At 35.9% G+C, this 18,116-nt stretch overlaps 2 protein-coding genes across 2 annotated transcripts; one reads left to right on the top strand and one right to left on the bottom strand.

Annotated features, from left to right (window-relative positions):
* Positions 1-1,985: 1,985 nt before the first annotated feature.
* Positions 1,986-3,296, bottom strand: LOC149645052 (uncharacterized protein F54H12.2-like). The gene is made up of 2 exons (XM_089850414.1): positions 2,718-3,296; positions 1,986-2,603 (listed from the first exon to the last, which is right to left on the bottom strand). Exons 1-2 carry the CDS (start codon positions 3,294-3,296, stop codon positions 1,986-1,988), a joined length of 1,197 nt encoding a protein of 398 aa, XP_089706540.1.
* Positions 3,297-9,286: 5,990 nt separating this feature from the next.
* LOC149645051 (uncharacterized) lies at positions 9,287-10,043 on the top strand. The gene is made up of 2 exons (XM_089850413.1): positions 9,287-9,437; positions 9,484-10,043. Exons 1-2 carry the CDS (start codon positions 9,287-9,289, stop codon positions 10,023-10,025), a joined length of 693 nt encoding a protein of 230 aa, XP_089706539.1. The 3' UTR covers positions 10,026-10,043.
* Positions 10,044-18,116: the final 8,073 nt, after the last annotated feature.

Raw genomic sequence — 18,116 nt, 5'->3', positions numbered from 1 at the left:
TTAATGATTGAGCCACCTCCAGATCGTATAGTTTATTGTTATTCTATGTATCAACCAAAATTTGACGAATTAAAAAGAAAAATTGGAAATATCGATTTTATAAAAGGTTTACCGCCTAATGACGAAGATTTCTTCGATAGGACTAAAAATAATCTGTTGATTTTCGACGACTTATCATCCGAGTGTAATAGTAGCAGTCAAATTTCTGATTGGTTTGTCAAGGGGTCTCATCATCTCAATACCTCGTTGATTTTAATTACGCAGAACCTCTTCGCTAAGGGGAAAGAGGCCAGGACAATAAGTCTTAATTGTTCTTATATAATTATCTATAAGTCTCCGAGAGATTCGTCCGCTGTTGAATACCTAGGACGGCAAACGTTTCCCAAAAAGAAACATTTTTTAGCTAAAGCCTATGAAATGGCTACGGAGAAACCTCATAGTTATATATTAATTGATTGTAAACAGGACCAAGATGATAAACTACGTTTAAGGAGCAATGTCCTTCCTTCTGATGGTCCTATGATAGTTTTTGTCGAGGATTAAATTAACGCGAACTCTCCAAAATAAATTATTTACCATAACGATGGTACCCCGATCACTTCGTCCACACTATCCCTTCTTACACGTTTTAAAACATAGTAAACAAAGAAAAAAAATTCTTAAAAATAGTAGCAATGCTCAGATAAAAGCTATTTGCAATATTTGTCATAATATTACAACTGGAGGCTTGCCAATCACCAAGGCTCAAAAGGCAAAACTTAGGAGTCATAAAAGGGTTATAAGAAGATTAGCTCTGAAATCTTTGTCATTAAAAAAGAAACGTCGTTTGATGACTAATCAAACAGGAGGATTCTGGCCTTTACTACTAGGAACATTGGTCCCTAGTGTAATTTCGGCGATTAACGCTGTACGATGAAAAAAATGATACTAGTTCCGGCTTCTACAGTTTTGTCGGCCGTAGACAGAGAATTATCCGATTTAGACAAAGAAATGAGTGAAATTCTTGAAAAACCAGGAACATCCGAAACAAAATTGAGAGAATATTTGACAACGCTACAAAAGTTTCTAAACGTTAAGAAATTTGTTGAACCACCGACCGTAAAATTAAGTCAACCCCCTATTGTACAACCATTGCCAGTTCCAATGGTTCCGACATCGACACCTAATCTAATACCTACACTGCCTCCAAATATAATGCCATCAACACCTGCAAATGTGATGTCAACGCAGTCACCAGCAGCAACAGCACCAGCTCCGCCATTTACATTTACTGCTCCAGTATCTACTGTATTACCAAATCCTGAAAGGCTTAAAAAGAATAGGAAAAACAGTATGGCCCAAGTAATTCACGAATATCAAGAACTGAAAAAATTGTACTCTCCGCTTGAACTAAGAAGGAAACCTAAAAAAAATTCCAAACCAAAAGAAGAAGAATCAAACATAACTGTAAGACGACAAAACAAAAGACGAAAGACGGAAAATAAATGGATCGATTTATACGAATAAAGTTTATTGATTACAATACATGTCTTTATGATTTAATAAATGATTGCACATAAACAAAAGTACCATTGCTTCGTTATACATTAAATCATGAGGATTATATAAGTCTTGAATAATCATATCTAGGGTATAGCCGTTACACATGTTAAATAAATAGAAAATACAATGTAGTCCACACGTTTCGGACAAAGGATATTGTATAGGTACGTTGTTAAAATACCATTTACTAGCGTAAAGGTTAAGGTCTACAAGATTGTAGTAAAAAGGATCATTTCCGTAAGAATCAAAAAAGGTACCTATTCCATTATCTACGTAGATTGCTAACCAGTGAATGCCTCGGCTTGATTTTGGTTCCGTATTAAAACAAAAACAATATTTTTTCTGTCTGGGTGGTAATGGTTTTTGATCAAAGGCAAAAACACCGAGAAAAAATGGTTTTGTTACGGATTCACACGTTAAAAATTCGTTTATTTCTACGGTATTCATTCTCCTGAGGGATTGTAAATCACGGTGCGATCTTTTGAAATTATTATTTCCGATTCAAATTCCGCGTAAACAATAGCCGTTACATTATGAACCAACGGAGACTTAAATTTCATTGATATTCTCAAGTTTCCTTGTTTATTCCGTGATAGATGGTCAGCACTAGCTTGCTCTTCCGGGGTTAAATCAAATCCGTAGAGAACGTTACCTTCTTTATATTCTTCGTAAGAAACACAATTTCCTTTATTTCTTTTGAACAAGTCCAAAGCCGTATAATTTGAAAGATACTCTCGGGAATACTCGTTAACGTTATAGTTTGGCGTAAATGGAGGGTTGGGAAATGTTTGGTTCCCTATTGTTAAGGCCAAGTAGTTTAAATTGAAATGAGCAAATTCGAAACCATTTAAACTCAGATCGCCGTTAAAGGCTGCCGTTCTAACTAAACCAATAATTACCCGGGCTGGCATTTTGTTCATAAATACATTTTCGCGTGTAATATCCGTTAAACCACTACTAATAGAAAAGTATTTTAACACGGTCCGGTTAATAGGGTAAATAACGTTATGCTTTTCATGAACCATAGCGTGAGCTAACATTATTTCCGCATTGACCTTAACCTTTTTAATTAGTAAAGTTACGTCTAATATTTTAAATTTAAATTTTTGATTTGCTATTGTTGAGATAATAGCAAATTCGTTTACTGACTTTATGAATCGAAACCTAACATCTACGTTATTTAAAAGAAACTTGTCCATTCGACACACATCAAGATGTAAATCACCGATCATATCAACGGGGTTTGAGAGGGCTACGCGATTTTTCCTTTTCAACATACCATTGTTATCATTTTTATTCGCAGCTAAAAACATTTTTGCGGCGTCTACTGGATTATCTTTGTAGTACATTTTTGCAGATAGATAGGAATTTTTTGCACTGTCACCGTAATTTATATGCGTTTCAAAGAATGCCAAATACGGATATGCGTTTGTCGAAGTATTAACTTGAGTATCTCCGAAAAACACATCTACTTGATTAAACAGAGCAGCGTGTAACAAATTCACAGGACCCACATCCGTTTCTAGAGCAGTTAATGCAGAACCATCATCTTTGAGTAATTTTACTCTAACTTGTAACAATGTTTTAGCCAAGTCCGTATAGAGATCATTAGATCCTGGAACAAAGAACTCAATAGGGCCTTGATCCGAAATTGATGCCAAAGGCTTGTAAATTACGTAGTCACTATTTTCAACATTGTAATTCGCCGGTGGCACCGCGAATAAATCCAGTTCTGACATCATACCCTCAACCATGTTTATTGTTTTTTAGTCCAAAAAGTCAGTCTTGGTTCGTTTTTTCTTTATGATTCGATTTCTAGTCTTCAGCTTTCTACGGCGACCCGAACCAGTTTGCGGTTGTGACAAGTGTTGACTCGCTTTTTGTAATAAATTTGCTCCAGCTTCGCTCAAATTAGATTTCAGAGACTCTTTTAGGTTTCTACCCGCAATGTAATCACCAGCTATTTTGGACCCAGTTCTTAGGGCTTCTCTTCCTAGTGCTTTCCCAACGGGCTTAAAAACTGGTGTTATAAATCTTATTAAGCTTTTAAAAATACTCCCAAGACCATTTCCTCTCTGAAATACTGGTCCCCGGAAGTGACTAAGACCACTTCCGGTAAGACCACTTCCGGTTTGGTTCAAGTAGTAATTTAGGTATATGTTACTTCGTGTCATGTTTGAGTATGAAATGAAGTTTTATGACTGATTTGTTTAACTTAAACATAATATTCTCTCCATAATCAGTTCTCATGTCTATTTCTATCATTTCAAATGACGGACATCTTAATGGGTAATAGTCAATGTTTTGAAACCGATGGACGGCTAACGTTGTTGATTTATCATTGACTATAGGCACAACCCTTAGTAACGGAGCATAGACATCACCAACTACTTGAGGTAGTATTAAATTTGTATAAATATATAAACTTGCAGTGCCCTTGTCAATATCCGCTATACTCTTGCTAGTTGAATTTCTAAGAGGATAGTCCATTTGATCCTCGTGAAACCCTAACAATCTTCCAAGACCCGACTTTTCTTTCGTGAACAGTAGATAATAATCATTTACACATTTGATATTTACTTTTCCGTCGGGATTCAGGTTTATTTTAATCATAGATCTATGTTCCGTAGGAATTTCATTGGTCATAGCTTCGATGACGTTTTCAATGCTTGTATATTGACCAGGTTGTATTTGTAATATCAACTCTCGAGCATTTTTATGACCTTTTCTCTTCCTGATATAGAAAAAATTATTGGAACTATCTAGGACGAGAGGGTCCTCTTTCTTTCTTTTAACGAGTTCTTCGGGAAACGTAAATCTTTCTTTTATCCATTCCATGGAACTCAATCCTAGGATTTTACCCATCTCCTCAGGTATTTGAACTTCATACCCATTTTTAGCCCTAAGGGCGCAAAAAGCTTTTTCATTATCGTCACTATATGCTACAAACATGTATACCGAAGATCGTATTTCCGGTGGTATGGCATTGTTCATAGTTTTTAATAAATTTTTGTACGCGTCGTAACCATCTCCGCGTAAAGTTCCGCCGGTAAATTGCACCTTAAATTGATCCCAAATATTGTCCGTATAATCGTAGACTCCGGCCCTAAAATAAAGATAGTCTGCAGACACATTATCCCAAGCTTTAGGTAAAAATGCTTCGGCTAAACCCACATGCCAGTTTCCATTCAAATGCAATGGAGCTGGTAATTGAACTTTAAAATGAGATTGCGTGTTTCCCGGAAACACGTTCATAGAAGCCGTACTCACGAGAGTTACGTAAAATGAATCGTTCGACATGACTCGTTAACTTTAAATGTTTTTTATTTTTCAATTACTATTCTATATATTTTACAAGATAACTTTTTGAAGTTCACATTCGTAAAAAGCTCCCCTTATTTCTTCATCATCAAAGTCCTTTACAATATAACAAACGGGGTTTCTGTACAGAATTTTTGAAATGATAAATATTTCCTTGGTCCAGTACCCTTTGTAACCCTTTTCGAACAAAGGTTTGCTTTTTGATAGCCTAACAAGATCACCGACCTTTAACATTGGTGGTTTTGCCCTAGATTGTTTACCATACAGACGTTTCCACACTAAATGCTCATTTTGCATATTGACATCAACAGGAGCGAAACCAGTACTTGAATGTACAGTTGAATTGTAGGCTTTCATTATTTTGGGTAAGGCATCAATGTAATTTAGTTTCTTCGTTCTAGTTAATAACTTGAAGATTTTATCCTTTAAAGTTCTATTAAACCTTTCAATTACTCCGCATTTAATCGCACCTACACTAGTATAAAGACTTATCCCCTCTTTTCTTAAATAATCTTTAAACAATTTTGATAAAAATTCGCTACCTTGATCAACATTAATTCGTAACGGCTTTCTTTCTTTAATAACTCTCCGCATAGCTTTCAAAACCTCTTTACTAGTTTTATTTTTCAAAGGAAGACTCCAAGCATATTTTGAGAGGATATCAATAATAGTTAGAATATATTGAAACCCTTTATTATATTTCTTAAGATTTCGTAGATCGATCAAGTCGCACTGAAATACTTCATTGGCTGTTGTAACGTAAGTACGATTTCTTGGAAAGTATATCCTCCTTGCTTTGTGAATGGTATATGTTGGTTGAGACTGAAGCCATGTCTTAATTTTTTTCTTCGAAACATTTTTCACTCCTTGTTTCAATTTCTTTACGCTACCGTAACTGAGAGGACTTTCACTGTTATAATACACTCGGCTTAACTTATTTTCCATAATTACACTTTCTCAATGAAAGATTTTCTATTTAACCCTTGTCAATGTATGCTTAAAGCTATAAGTTCAACCTTTATCCATTCATCCTCATCTCTTATATCAATGACGTCACAGATACAGTTGTAGATTTTCCCGCCAATGACGTTACAGATACAGTTGCTTTCTACTATTACGTCTAAGATGAATTTCTTATATATTAATTACGCTTTTACGTGGACCTTTTAATTACCATTAAAAACAATACCATAATCAAAATAAACTCCTTGAAAAAAGGTTAAAATTTTGAGTCAAACTAAAAATTACAATGGATTGCGCAACTTTCAACCTATCATTAACCCTTGGCCATGTACGTTTAATAAATTCTCGTCTCTTATCAATGACGTCACAAATACAGTTGTAGAAGAGACTGACAGGTGTTTTCCCGCCAATGACGTCACAGAGACAGTTGTAGACAGGACTGCCAGATTCCCGCGCAATGTTTTCCCGCGAGGGGGCGCGCGAGTTTTCCCGCGAGGGGGCGCGCGAGTTTTCCCGCGAGGGGGCGCGCGAGTTTTCCCGCGAGGGGGCGCAGCCGCCAGGGGGCGCGCGCGAGTTTTCCAGGGGGCGCTGTTGGGGGCGTGGCAGAGGGTGACCTTGAAATTCTACACCTACACTCTACACCTACATTCTACACCTACGGAGGTAGGAAGTGCGGCTTTATACTACTCGCGTACTCCAGCAAGAGCGCAGGGACTCTCCGCGCGTACTCCAGCAAGAGCGCAGGGACTCTCCGCGCGTACTCCAGCAAGAGCGCAGGGACTCTCCGCGCGTACTCCAGCAAGAGCGCAGGGACTCTCCGCGCGTACTCCAGCAAGAGCGCAGGGACTCTCCGCGCGTACTCCAGCAAGAGCGCAGGGACTCTCCGCGCGTACTCCAGCAAGAGCGCAGGGACTCTCCGCGCGTACTCCAGCAAGAGCGCAGGGACTCTCCGCGCGTACTCCAGCAAGAGCGCAGGGACTCTCCGCGCGTACTCCAGCAAGAGCGCAGGGACTCTCCGCGCGTACTCCAGCAAGAGCGCAGGGACTCTCCGCGCGTACTCCAGCAAGAGCGCAGGGACTCTCCGCGCGTACTCCAGCAAGAGCGCAGGGACTCTCCGCGCGTACTCCAGCAAGAGCGCAGGGACTCTCCGCGCGTACTCCAGCAAGAGCGCAGGGACTCTCCGCGCGTACTCCAGCAAGAGCGCAGGGACTCTCTGCGCGTACTCCAGCAAGAGCACATGTCTATATAAAGCCCACAAAAAAAGGTTGCAATAGAATGTTCCTAATGTTAATAAATTGTTGATTGTTGATTAGAAATTTAGCTTTGCTTTGTTGCCCAACTAACGAACAGAACAACTAGTAAGGTTAAGCATTGTGTATTTTCCAACAACGAGACATAATGAAGGGAATATTTGGTGAAATTTTCAATAAAATTCCATGTGATAATTCCATGAGATAATATGGTTTTTCTCCCCTTTGTGGTAATTTAATTGTGTGATTAAATCAAGAACCAGGCATTTTCCAACAACGAGACCAAGCTCCTTTGATTCTTTGTAATAAAGGGAATATTTGGTGAAATATTCAATAGGAGTCCATTGTAGGGGGCTGAGATAATCGGGTTTTTCTCCCCCTTTGTGGTAATTTAATTGAGCAATTAAATCAAGAACGAGGCATTTTCCAGCAATGAGACCGAGCTCATTTGATTCCTTATAATAAAGGGAATATTTGGTGAAATCAAATTTCAAACTAATGCTAGTTTTAAAATCGTTCGGTGTTATTTCCTTGATGTTTCACTATGCAGTATGGTTATATAATTAGTAGAAGGATCAATAAAAAATTACTTTAATTATCCACTTCAACCTTCCTTTAATGAACTTCTGATTTGTTTCAACATATAGCGCCGCAAGACCAATCATATATATGCATTAAGTGTCATAACATCTAACAAGCATTATTACGACAAAGATTGGATACTCGATTACTAATTATCGCCACTCTAATCATAGTTGCCATATTTTGAATAAAGGCTTATTACTCGTGATCTACACATCCGAATTGAATATGGTGAAAAGTTTTCAAATAATAAGGAATAAGAAAATCGCTTTTATAACTGCAAGAATCCAATATTTCAGGCTTAAGCCGTCATTATGTCGCAGTGTAAAAAATGTGCGGAAAAATTCCAAGATAACGCGAAAGATATCGTAATTTGTTCAACATATAAAGAATATTTTTACTTAATCTGTACTAGTGATCGTACGGGGAACCCGAACCCGACCCGGGAAGTCGGGGATCCCCGGTTTTTTCCAACCCGACCCGACCCGGCCAGTCAATTTTCAAGTCGGGTTTGAAAAAAATCGGGGTGGGCCCGTAGTAGAAGGTAAGTTATTATTGACGGTCGCGCTTTGTGATGCAGTAGATAGGAACTCGAATCTGATCATGAACGCTGGATCTCTAAAGGGACCGGAAAACGCCCGCCTTCCACTGTACAACCCGAGTACTCTCTAGCATAGCGTCGGGAGAAGGGACGGGGTAGTGAATTTGGGAACACTCAAGGCCATTCGGTCTTTTGTGATTCTGAATAAACCTATTGTAAAGAAATTTAAACGAGCTTAGCCGTACCCGTTTTTTTTATTTATTTTTTTACAAAGCAAACGTGCTATAAAGAAAAATCTTTTCCGTTTACCAGTCCCTTTAGAGATCTAGCGTTCATGATCTGATTAGGGCGAGCTTGAATATTTAATTTTTTCTCTCTCGAGGCTTCGAAGCCAGTAGAAAACTGATATATGTCGGCAATTGCATGGTCGTCCGTCAAACGCCAATGTATTAATTGTGTGTTAAGTTGCGAGCAATTTATTTCGAAATTGAAAAAGTGGTAGAAGAGTTTCACGAGTACCAGAAACCCCTTTCAGCCACTGCCCAAGACATAGGACAAGGACAATTTGGAAACTTTACAGATGGAAGACGCGCCTGTTCTGGGACAATTGGTTACCCCAATCCCTTCCACGACGTTATATCAGATAGCAATGATATGGCAGAATCGCCTACTATTGGATTCTCTAAAGCAGTGATAACTTGCAACTAAATTACAGAAAATAAATTCCTTACATTACATAGTACATAGCTACTATGTATAATTTTTTAGAATACGTTAATTCCATTTATAATATTAAAAAGGAAAACCCCGACCCGACCCGACCCGATTTTCCGGGTTTTTTTCGCAACCCGACCCGGAACCCGACCCGACAAAAATGTCACCCCGTACGATCACTAATCTGTACTAATATCAAAACGGAAGAAAACCTACGAAAATTAGGTGCGCGTAAAACATCATGGAAATGTGAATTTTGTAAACCACCACCTTGAAGAGGATCTGGATTCAACGACGACGAATCAATTGAAGATACAGAAACTAGTCAAGACTTCAAGACCATGATGCAACAAGTAAGAGACATTCATAAAAAATGAACAAGATAGAAGAAATTGAGAAGAAAGTAGACAAAATAACCGATATTGAAAGTAAAGTAAATAAAAAAGACATTATTGAGCAAAAAATTTACAAGATAGCGATTATAGAGAAGAAACTAGACGATATAAAAACCTCGGTGAAATTCTGTTCAGATATGATTGACGTCTTTCAAAACATTTTAATATCCGTTAGGGGATATTAAAAAGGAAAACATAGATTTGAAAGACCAAACTAACTCTCTTAGCTCGAAAGTACAAGACCATGATATGCTAATGAACGAAATCAAACAAGAATCCTTAAAATCTAGTCTAGAAATAGCTGGCATTGAACACACGAAGAATGAACATTTGTCCACAATTCTAGGATCTCTAGCTAAGGTATTAGACCTATCTTTTGAAGATAAAGACATTACAGATGTATATAGAGTACCAAGATTAAATCAAATTCCACTAATACGAGTGACCTTTGTAAATAAGAAGATACGCGATAACTGGATAAAACAAGGAAAAATTCAGAAAAATTTAAAATCAAATGATATTGATAAATCATTAAAAAGTAACAACGTATACATAAACGAACGACTAACACCAACCAATAAAAAACTACTATATGAACTTAAATTAATGGCTAAAAACAAGAACTATAAATATGTTTGGATAGCTGACGGGAAACTTTTCTTACGTAAACAAGATAACTCTCCTGCATTAAAAATTAGAACGTTAGACGAAATTTAAAAACTTTAAAAAAACATACGTTACATACAAAGTGTATTAAAAATTATAGAAAATTGATGATAAGATCCAACGAAGAAAATTTATTTACTACTAATATTAATATAAAATATCTTAATGATGAAAACCTAACGCTCTGTTCAAATAACCTTCATGCTAATGGACTAAACATTTTACACTTTAATAGAAGAAGCTTAAACAAACATTTCGATGAATTTCTAGTATATTTAGAATCATTAACCTTATAAACCTATAATAAAATTGATTAAATAAAATTAAAATTGATTTAATCAAATTAAAATTGATTAAATCAATTTAAAATTGATTAAGTCAAATTAAAATTGATTAAAGGCTCAGTATGGGTTGAGAAATAAATTGCTGAAGGTTCAAATAATATTGAAGGTTCACAGAGGGTTGAAAAATAAACTGCTGAAGGTTCAAATTCCATGAAACGTTCGAAACGGGTTGAGAAATAAACTGCTGAAGGTTCAAATAATATTGAAGGTTCACGGAGGGTTGAAAAATAAACTGCTGATGGTTCAAATTCCATGAAAGGTTCGAAACGGGTTGAGAAATAAACTGCTGAAGGCTCAAATAATATTGAAGGTTCACGGAGGGTTGAAAAATAAACTGCTGAAGGTTCATATTCCATGAAAGGCTCAGAAAAGGTTGAGAAATAAACTGCTGAATGTTCAAATTCCATGAAAGGCTCAGAAAAGGTTGAGAAATAAACTGCTGAATGTTCAAATTCCATGAAAGGTTCAGAAAGTGTTGAAAAATAAACTGCTGAACGTTCAAATTCCATGAAAGGTTCAGAAAGGGTTAAGAAATTAACTGATGAAGGTTCAAATTCCATGAAAGGTTCAGTAAAGATTGAGAAATAAACTGCTGAAGGGTAAAATACCATAAAAGGTTCAAAGCGGTTTGAGAAATAAACTGCTTAAGGTTCAGAATGGGTTTCGAAATAAACTTCTGAAGGTTCAAATTCCTTGAAAGGTTCAGAAAGGGTTGAAAAATAAACTGCTGAAAGCTCAAATTCCATGAAAGGTTCAGAGGGTGTTGAGAACTTGAGAAATAAATAGCTAAAAGTCCATATTCGCTGAAAGATTTGGAAGTAACTTGCTAAAGGTTCTAATTCGTGAAAAGGTGATAGTGAATTAAATTATGAGCCATTAAAGGTTTTTATTTAAAAGTTGTAACATCTAAATAGGCTTTAAATGCAACGTCTCAGTTTGCAATTATAGGCCTTAAGCTCCGTGATTAGTTCAAAAGCTGTAACGTCTGAATAAGATTTAAGTGGAATTAACCTTTGTACCGTCAAAATAGGTATAACCTAGTTTATACTATACAGGGTGATTCTGATAAGTCAGGCATAATTTTAAGGGGGATGTTTTTTGGGCGATTTTGAGTCGGAAATGTTCTATGACATTTTTTTTTGTCAGGGCCATTGTTTTCGAGTTATGACTTGAGTGTATTAGGGATGACCCTTTAAATTTAAACTCATTGTCTTTCAGTTTCTTACTTAAATTTAAGGGGTCATCCCTAAAATACTCCAATCTTAACTGAAAATACAGAGGCCCGGAAGCCAAAATGTCAGAGGACATTTTCAACTCAAAATCGCACAAGGATCGTCTGCCTTAATTTATGCCAAACTTATCAGAAAAACCCTGTATAAGAATTTTGAAATGGGCCAATGGGGTATTATTATCGTCTCAATTTTCCTTAACAAATTTAAACTTTGATCAATGGAACGTTATCGTCTGAATAGGCCTTATGCTCTGCGTTCAGTGTTAAAGTAAATAAGTCTACGTTCATTCTGAAAAAAAAAACCTGATTTTGTCTGATTTAATTTAAAAAATATAACTAACGTCAATTAGAAATGAGGAAATGGGTATTCGTCTGAATTTGTTTTATATATTTGTTCAAAAAGTGAATATGCGAATCCCTTAAAATAAAATTTTGTTAATTTCTCATTCTAGAGAGTCCCTTTTTACTATTTTTCTCATTTTAAATTCCATGAAATTTTTCATACATTTATGTAACTTCCCTTTTCAATTCAAGCAAAGTGCGAGGTAGAGAGCGCGCTAAGCAATAAACCCTAAAAAATCATGATAACCAAGCCCAGGTCGAGAGGTAAACAACCCCGAAAACTTCCCATAAAGAAGTCGCCTAGCGACCTGGCGACCAAAATCCTCCGCCTTTATACCTAAAAGAAGGGAAACCACCAAAAAAAACCATGACGACCTCATGATCATCCTTATTTGACCAAGCTTATAAATAACCCAGCAAGACCTAATAGATTGTTGAAAAGCATTTCAACTGAGTAGGTGGGAATTCCAAACTAATATATAGAGGAACAGAACTCCATGTTATTCCACCTTATAGACTAATACAGTAAAAGCAGGGATCTGCCATTTCCGAGTGGCTGCTATCTCTCTCTAGAAGATGTACACCTGATTTCAGATTCATGAATTCCTTCAGTTTCAACCCTGTGAATTCATGATTCTCTACTGAATACAGAATTCTTAGAAAGAATTCAAAGAATTTAAGAAATTTTTAGATGACTTCACGCAAGTAAAAATGAATTCACATCCGAACTTATAGATTTTTTTAGTGAATTCACGGAATTCGAGTATGAATTCTTAAATGTTTAAGTGAATTCAGGGAATTTACTGAATTCATTAATGGTTTAGATGAATTCACTTAATTAAAAAATGATCTCACTGAATTCATCTGCGATTTCGTAAATTTTGAAGCGAATTCACGGAATTCATCAGTGAATTTGTTGATTTTGAAGTGAGTTCACGGAATTCAACGAATTTCTCTGTGACATTCCAGTATTCAAATTGGTTAAGAGAATTTTCGGTAAATAATTAAGCGATGGACTAGTCACGTTACGAGTCCCTGTATACCAATTACGGGTAAAACCTTTAGAAATGAAATGTGTGTACAGGGCTGTGCCTTTGACTGTACTAAAAGCATAAAACGTAAAAGTGAAATCCCTGCCCTTTACAGTGACATGAGTTAATAATATGTTAGCTCCCTAAATTATGTTAGGGAGCTAACATATTATTAATTCATGGCAGTGGTTAATTAAATGATGACTTTACTAGTCATCGCTGTACAGGGACTAGTCCCTCGATAAGTTATTTAAGAATACTTTTACTGTAAGGTCTGGTTAATATCACAAACATATTTTTATGAGGAAGGGCTCCTGATAGTACTTATTTGTGAGCTTTCTACATTGCGACCGTTTGAAAAATTTTAATCTGGAGTGGTAACCATGTTAACAGCAAGGATTATTTTTTTTGTTTTTGCTACCTGTTTTATTTATATGCTTACCAATAAATGCTATATTTTTTAAGACCCTTGAACAATATATGTTATATTTATTAAGACCCTGGAACAAGGTCCTTTTCTAATATATTGATTTTATTACAGGTCAGGTTAGGTTAGCTTAGCTTCTGTTCGGTTCGATTAGAATAGAGACTTGCTAGTAAACTTGTAATTTGACAATCGCAGTGTCAATATTTATATTGGAAAGTGTATTGATAAACTTAAGCATTAGAACAAGGGTGTTTAAAAAAACCAAAAGACAAAATCTTTAATTCCGCTTGTAAAAACGGCATTAAAAATATATCGTTAAATAGCAATAAAAATTTAACGATCATAAAAACACCACATTTTGGCTACACTGTTAAAAAAAATGGAATTGTTTGAAACCATTAGAGGTGTTTCCTAATGCATCCCCAGCAGCACCCCTATTGGTGTTTTAAAGCACCATTCGAGAGGTTGTCAATACGCATCTTTCAAAACGGTGCGAAATAATACCTTCTCTGAAGGTGCTTTTTATATCCTGTGAGGTGTTTTAATCTCTTTGAATAGAGGTGTCTATTAATACCAGAAAAAGTGTTAATAAACCCTTTAAAAAAAGGTCTTTTTGAGACTAATTTGGTGTTTTTAAATTCCATTGACGTTGGTGCTCTTTAATTCTTGTTAGGATTAAACCATCACCCTTAATAGAGGAATATAATTATACCAGAAAGGTGTCTATCAACTCTGTAAAAGGTGTTTTTTGAAATTATTTTTTTCAAAACACATGAGTTACCATAGATTAGTCTTTCAAAATAGCTGCTCAAATCCAGTGGATTAAGGGTAAACGTTTTTTCTGCTGTAAGCCTTATTCAACCGTGTAAGAATTGATATGCGTGTGAAATGGTTACGTTTAACCTTTACTGTATATCCTCAATAGTTCTATTTAAGGACCTAATTAACATCATTTAAATGTGTATTTAATTTTCGGCTCACTGTGAACCGTCAAGACCTCCTCAAAGACACACGAATTCAAGGAACCAATCCGAACAACGCTTACCAAAACATTTAGAAGTAGCATTTAGTGAAACTAGGAAAGTTAAATTTCATGTTTACAATATATATCAATGTAGTAAAGCTGAATCAAAAAGTAAACACCAAATTTGATATATTAATATAAAAGATCTTCTTGGAATATTGAAATGAAACAGAGCTTTACAGCTACAAAACTACTTAAAGAATCGTAATGCCGAAACATACTTAACATATTTTCATTTCATATTCTACAATAAGAAAATGTTATGGTTTTGTAATATATAATTTTATCCTACTCGTGATATGCGTGTAGTGTTTCGACTCAGATGCAATCTTCATTACTCGTTCTATATTAACTCTCACTTGTGTCAGTACATTGAAATAAGTTTATCTTAAATAATTAATTAAATATAAATGATATTAATTTTTTTAATCGTCAGTATTTTACCTTAATTCTAGTTAAGTGGTTTTAAGAACGTTATTCTTAAAATGATTTTAAACATAGCTATTGTTGACGTTTGACTTCTAGCGTAAACCGTTTTCACAATTTTTGGAAATTTAGGGTATGTAAGGCGATTGATTCACAAATGGTAGGAATAAGCGCTATTGCGTGAACCTTTGGTCGAAGCCCTGCCATTGGGAGGCTAGACGTTTCTCGTAACCCTAGCCGCTCGCCGCGTACATCTTAAGCCTAACGACGACGATGGAGTAGAAGCCAATGTTACAGATTGGTGTCTATGTGGTATATATCATAAGGAAAACAAGTGTGGATATAGCGTAATGAAGTAGAACTTTTACCTCTCTCCGAGTGACTTGGCGTGTCTGTGTGTCTGTCTGTCACCGCGTTCGCATTTGGCAAATCGAAGCAAACGTGTTCGAAATTTCCGGAACGCGTTCGCAGTATACAGAAATTCGGAAAATGTTACTTCGTTGCTATATCCATCTTATTTAACGTCAATCATTAACTATCCGTTACACTTTCATCTGCTGTCTAACAACCAATTGTTTCACCCAATGCTAACCGGTATTTAATGGTTTCTAACAACAACACCATGCACTAGTCTTTGGTGTACACCACATACGCCACACGTGAGACATGAGAAACGTCTAGCCTCCTAATGGCAGAGCTTCCACCAAAGGTTCACGCAATTGCGCATTTCTTATCTCCTATAGTGTGAATCAATCACCTCATATACCCAAAATTTACAAAAGTTCTGATATAGGTGTTTCCTAGAAGTATAACTTTATAGAAAGATATGTTTAAAATTATTTTATGAATTAAATTTCTTAAACCGACCTAACTATAATTAACGTAAAATACTGACAATTAAAATAATTCATATTACTTATATTTATTTAATTATTTAAGATAAACTTATTTCTATGTACTGACACAAGTGAGAGTTAATATAGAACGAGTAATGAAGATTGCATCTGAATCGAGACACAACACGCATATCAAAGTTAATAAACAGCGAGTAGGATGATAAGATCTCTTACAAAACGATAACATTTTCTTTTTGCAGAATATTAAATGGAAATATTTTAGTAGTTGTGTCACTCGGAGAGATTAAAACCTGTGTCAAGGCGAAATTCAAGTGATAACTTTATGAATTACTCTAATTCCAAGACATTCCAGCATATTGAACTCTTCAAGAATTATTTTCCAATGATTGAAAAATCAAAATAATTATAAATTCCTACAAATATTAGAATAAGTTAGTCCTAAGAAATGTTAAATAATTTAGATTTTTAAAATCTTTGGGTTATTTTTAGGATGCTTCACTATGCAGGTAGAATTAGTAGATTATTTCCCTCTAAGCTCATATCAATAACCTTTCACTTAAAAAAACATCATATCAGCTAAAAATGTGTGAAGTAAAGCCCAAAGGTGTTTATTCGCACCATTCGAACAGATTTATATTAAAAACACTATTTCCGTTTAAAAAACAATTTAATAAGGGTCAATTTACACCTAAAGGTGTGTCTACGTACCAGTGAATCACGATTTCCTTAAAAAGTACCTTAAAAGAGTCAACTAGCACCTTTTTACGGAGAAAACACCATCTCAGTTAAAAAACACTCCAAAAAGAGTGTATAAACACCTCATGGTATTTCCGAACACCCATGAAACACCTTTTTTTCTAACAGTGTATAGAAAACAAACCGTAATTCAAGCGATTTATTTCTAGTGGAAATATTCATTAGGTCCACATCAATAAATTTATTTCTTTATAGCGCGACTAGAACAGAACATTTGAGTGACTAGCCACTGTTGTGCAGCCTTTAACAGTGTTAAAAGTATTAGTTTCGGGTATAATGTATTCAAAGGAACAGAAATGACATCTTGAGAGTAGGGAATCTTTAAGTAAAAGTACTAAAGCGCGTTCGAAATATTTCCCCAAGCGAGATCTGTCCAATTCCTTCCCAATATTATCGCCAGTGCTTCGCGCGAGGAACGACAAAAACTACTAGTTTCTGCTTTACGTTAGATTGTCTTGCCAGTGGTAATCCTTACCATATTTCAAAAGACAAATGAAGAATGTTTGTCACGGGTCATCCAATTGGTATACTCTCATTGGATAGAATCCCGTTGGACCGAATTTAGATTTGTACAATTGTAGCCAAATTTAAAAGAATTTATAGCCCAAAGGTCGATTTTCTGCTCAATATTTATATGGAAGTTTTTCGATTGAATGAGATTGGTTTACACATGAGATCATAACGTTTTCTTGAGTTTCCGAGGTCTAGTAGCGCAGTGGAAAGAGTGTGTTGGATGATCGATTAAGTAAGATAGCATCGAGTGCCGTCAGTACTTGGGAGAGCGACCTCTTAAAGGTAAGGTTAGGTCAGGTTTGGTTTGGTTAGGTTAGGCTAAGTTAGACAGTTTTGAACAATAAAAGTTATAAGATCATAGGAATAAATACTAAACTTAATAAACAACAATTTGAAAAAAAAACAGAAATGAAAGGAAAATTCATAATTGGAAAACCGCCCAAATTGCGGTATCCGGTCCAATGAGATTCGATCGAAGAAGACTTTCTATCCAATGGGATTCAGTCCAATGGTACAGCATCACGGTGTCCTCCCATTGGATCGAATCCCATTCGACCGAATTCCCAATCGACCGATTTATCTGAAATATGATTTTAAATCCCGCCGTTTATGCGGTTTCTGTCTATTGGTATTTTTTATTAGGAATATTATTATTACTTATAAGGCTATGTAAGTTAATTTAGCGATAGGGACTTTCGTCTCACCGTGGCGCAGTGGAAGAGTATCGGACTATACCGTGCGATAGTCCTTGGATCGATTCCCCGTAAGAAAAAGTGAACTACGTAATAATATTTTCATGCAATTGATTATTATTTTCATTTGAACTTAATTGCAGTTACGTTCGACAGTGTGGGAAACTATAAAGTAATAAAAAATACTATTGCAATAATGGCCTTTGAGTATTTGAAATATTTTGCGTAAAATTTATTAAAAATACGGTAATATTTTAGAGGGTTAAGGTTAGGTCAAATCAGGTTAGGTTAGGTTTGGTTGGGTTAGGTTAGACTAGGTTGGGTTGGGTTGGGTTAGGTTAGGTTTGGTTTGGTTTGGTTAGGTTATGTTTGGTTAGGTTCGGTTAGGTAGGGTAAGGTTGGGTTGGGTTAGGTTAGGTTAGGTTTGGTTGGGTTGGGTTAGGTTTGATTAGGTTAGGTTTGGTTAGGTTATGTTTTGTTAAGTTGGGTTAGGTAGGGT

This window comes from Phalangium opilio, unplaced genomic scaffold (genome assembly GCF_054372755.1).
Source record: "Phalangium opilio isolate 3A_F unplaced genomic scaffold, DU_Popi_V2 ptg000090l_1, whole genome shotgun sequence".
NCBI lineage: Eukaryota > Metazoa > Arthropoda > Arachnida > Opiliones > Phalangiidae > Phalangium > Phalangium opilio.
This window is presented reverse-complemented; position numbering and strand designations above follow the sequence as displayed.

Bases quoted from the DNA above. Each gene is read 5' to 3' on its own strand.
- LOC149645051 (XM_089850413.1), top strand. From the start codon at position 9,287: ATGAACAAGATAGAAGAAATTGAGAAGAAAGTAGACAAAATAACCGAT. The intron at 9,438-9,483 runs GTTCAGATATGA...AATATCCGTTAG, and splicing joins AAAAACCTCGGTGAAATTCT to GGGATATTAAAAAGGAAAAC.
- LOC149645052 (XM_089850414.1), bottom strand. From the start codon at position 3,296: ATGGTTGAGGGTATGATGTCAGAACTGGATTTATTCGCGGTGCCACCG. The intron at 2,604-2,717 runs GTAGATGTTAGG...CTAATTAAAAAG, and splicing joins ACAAGTTTCTTTTAAATAAC to GTTAAGGTCAATGCGGAAAT.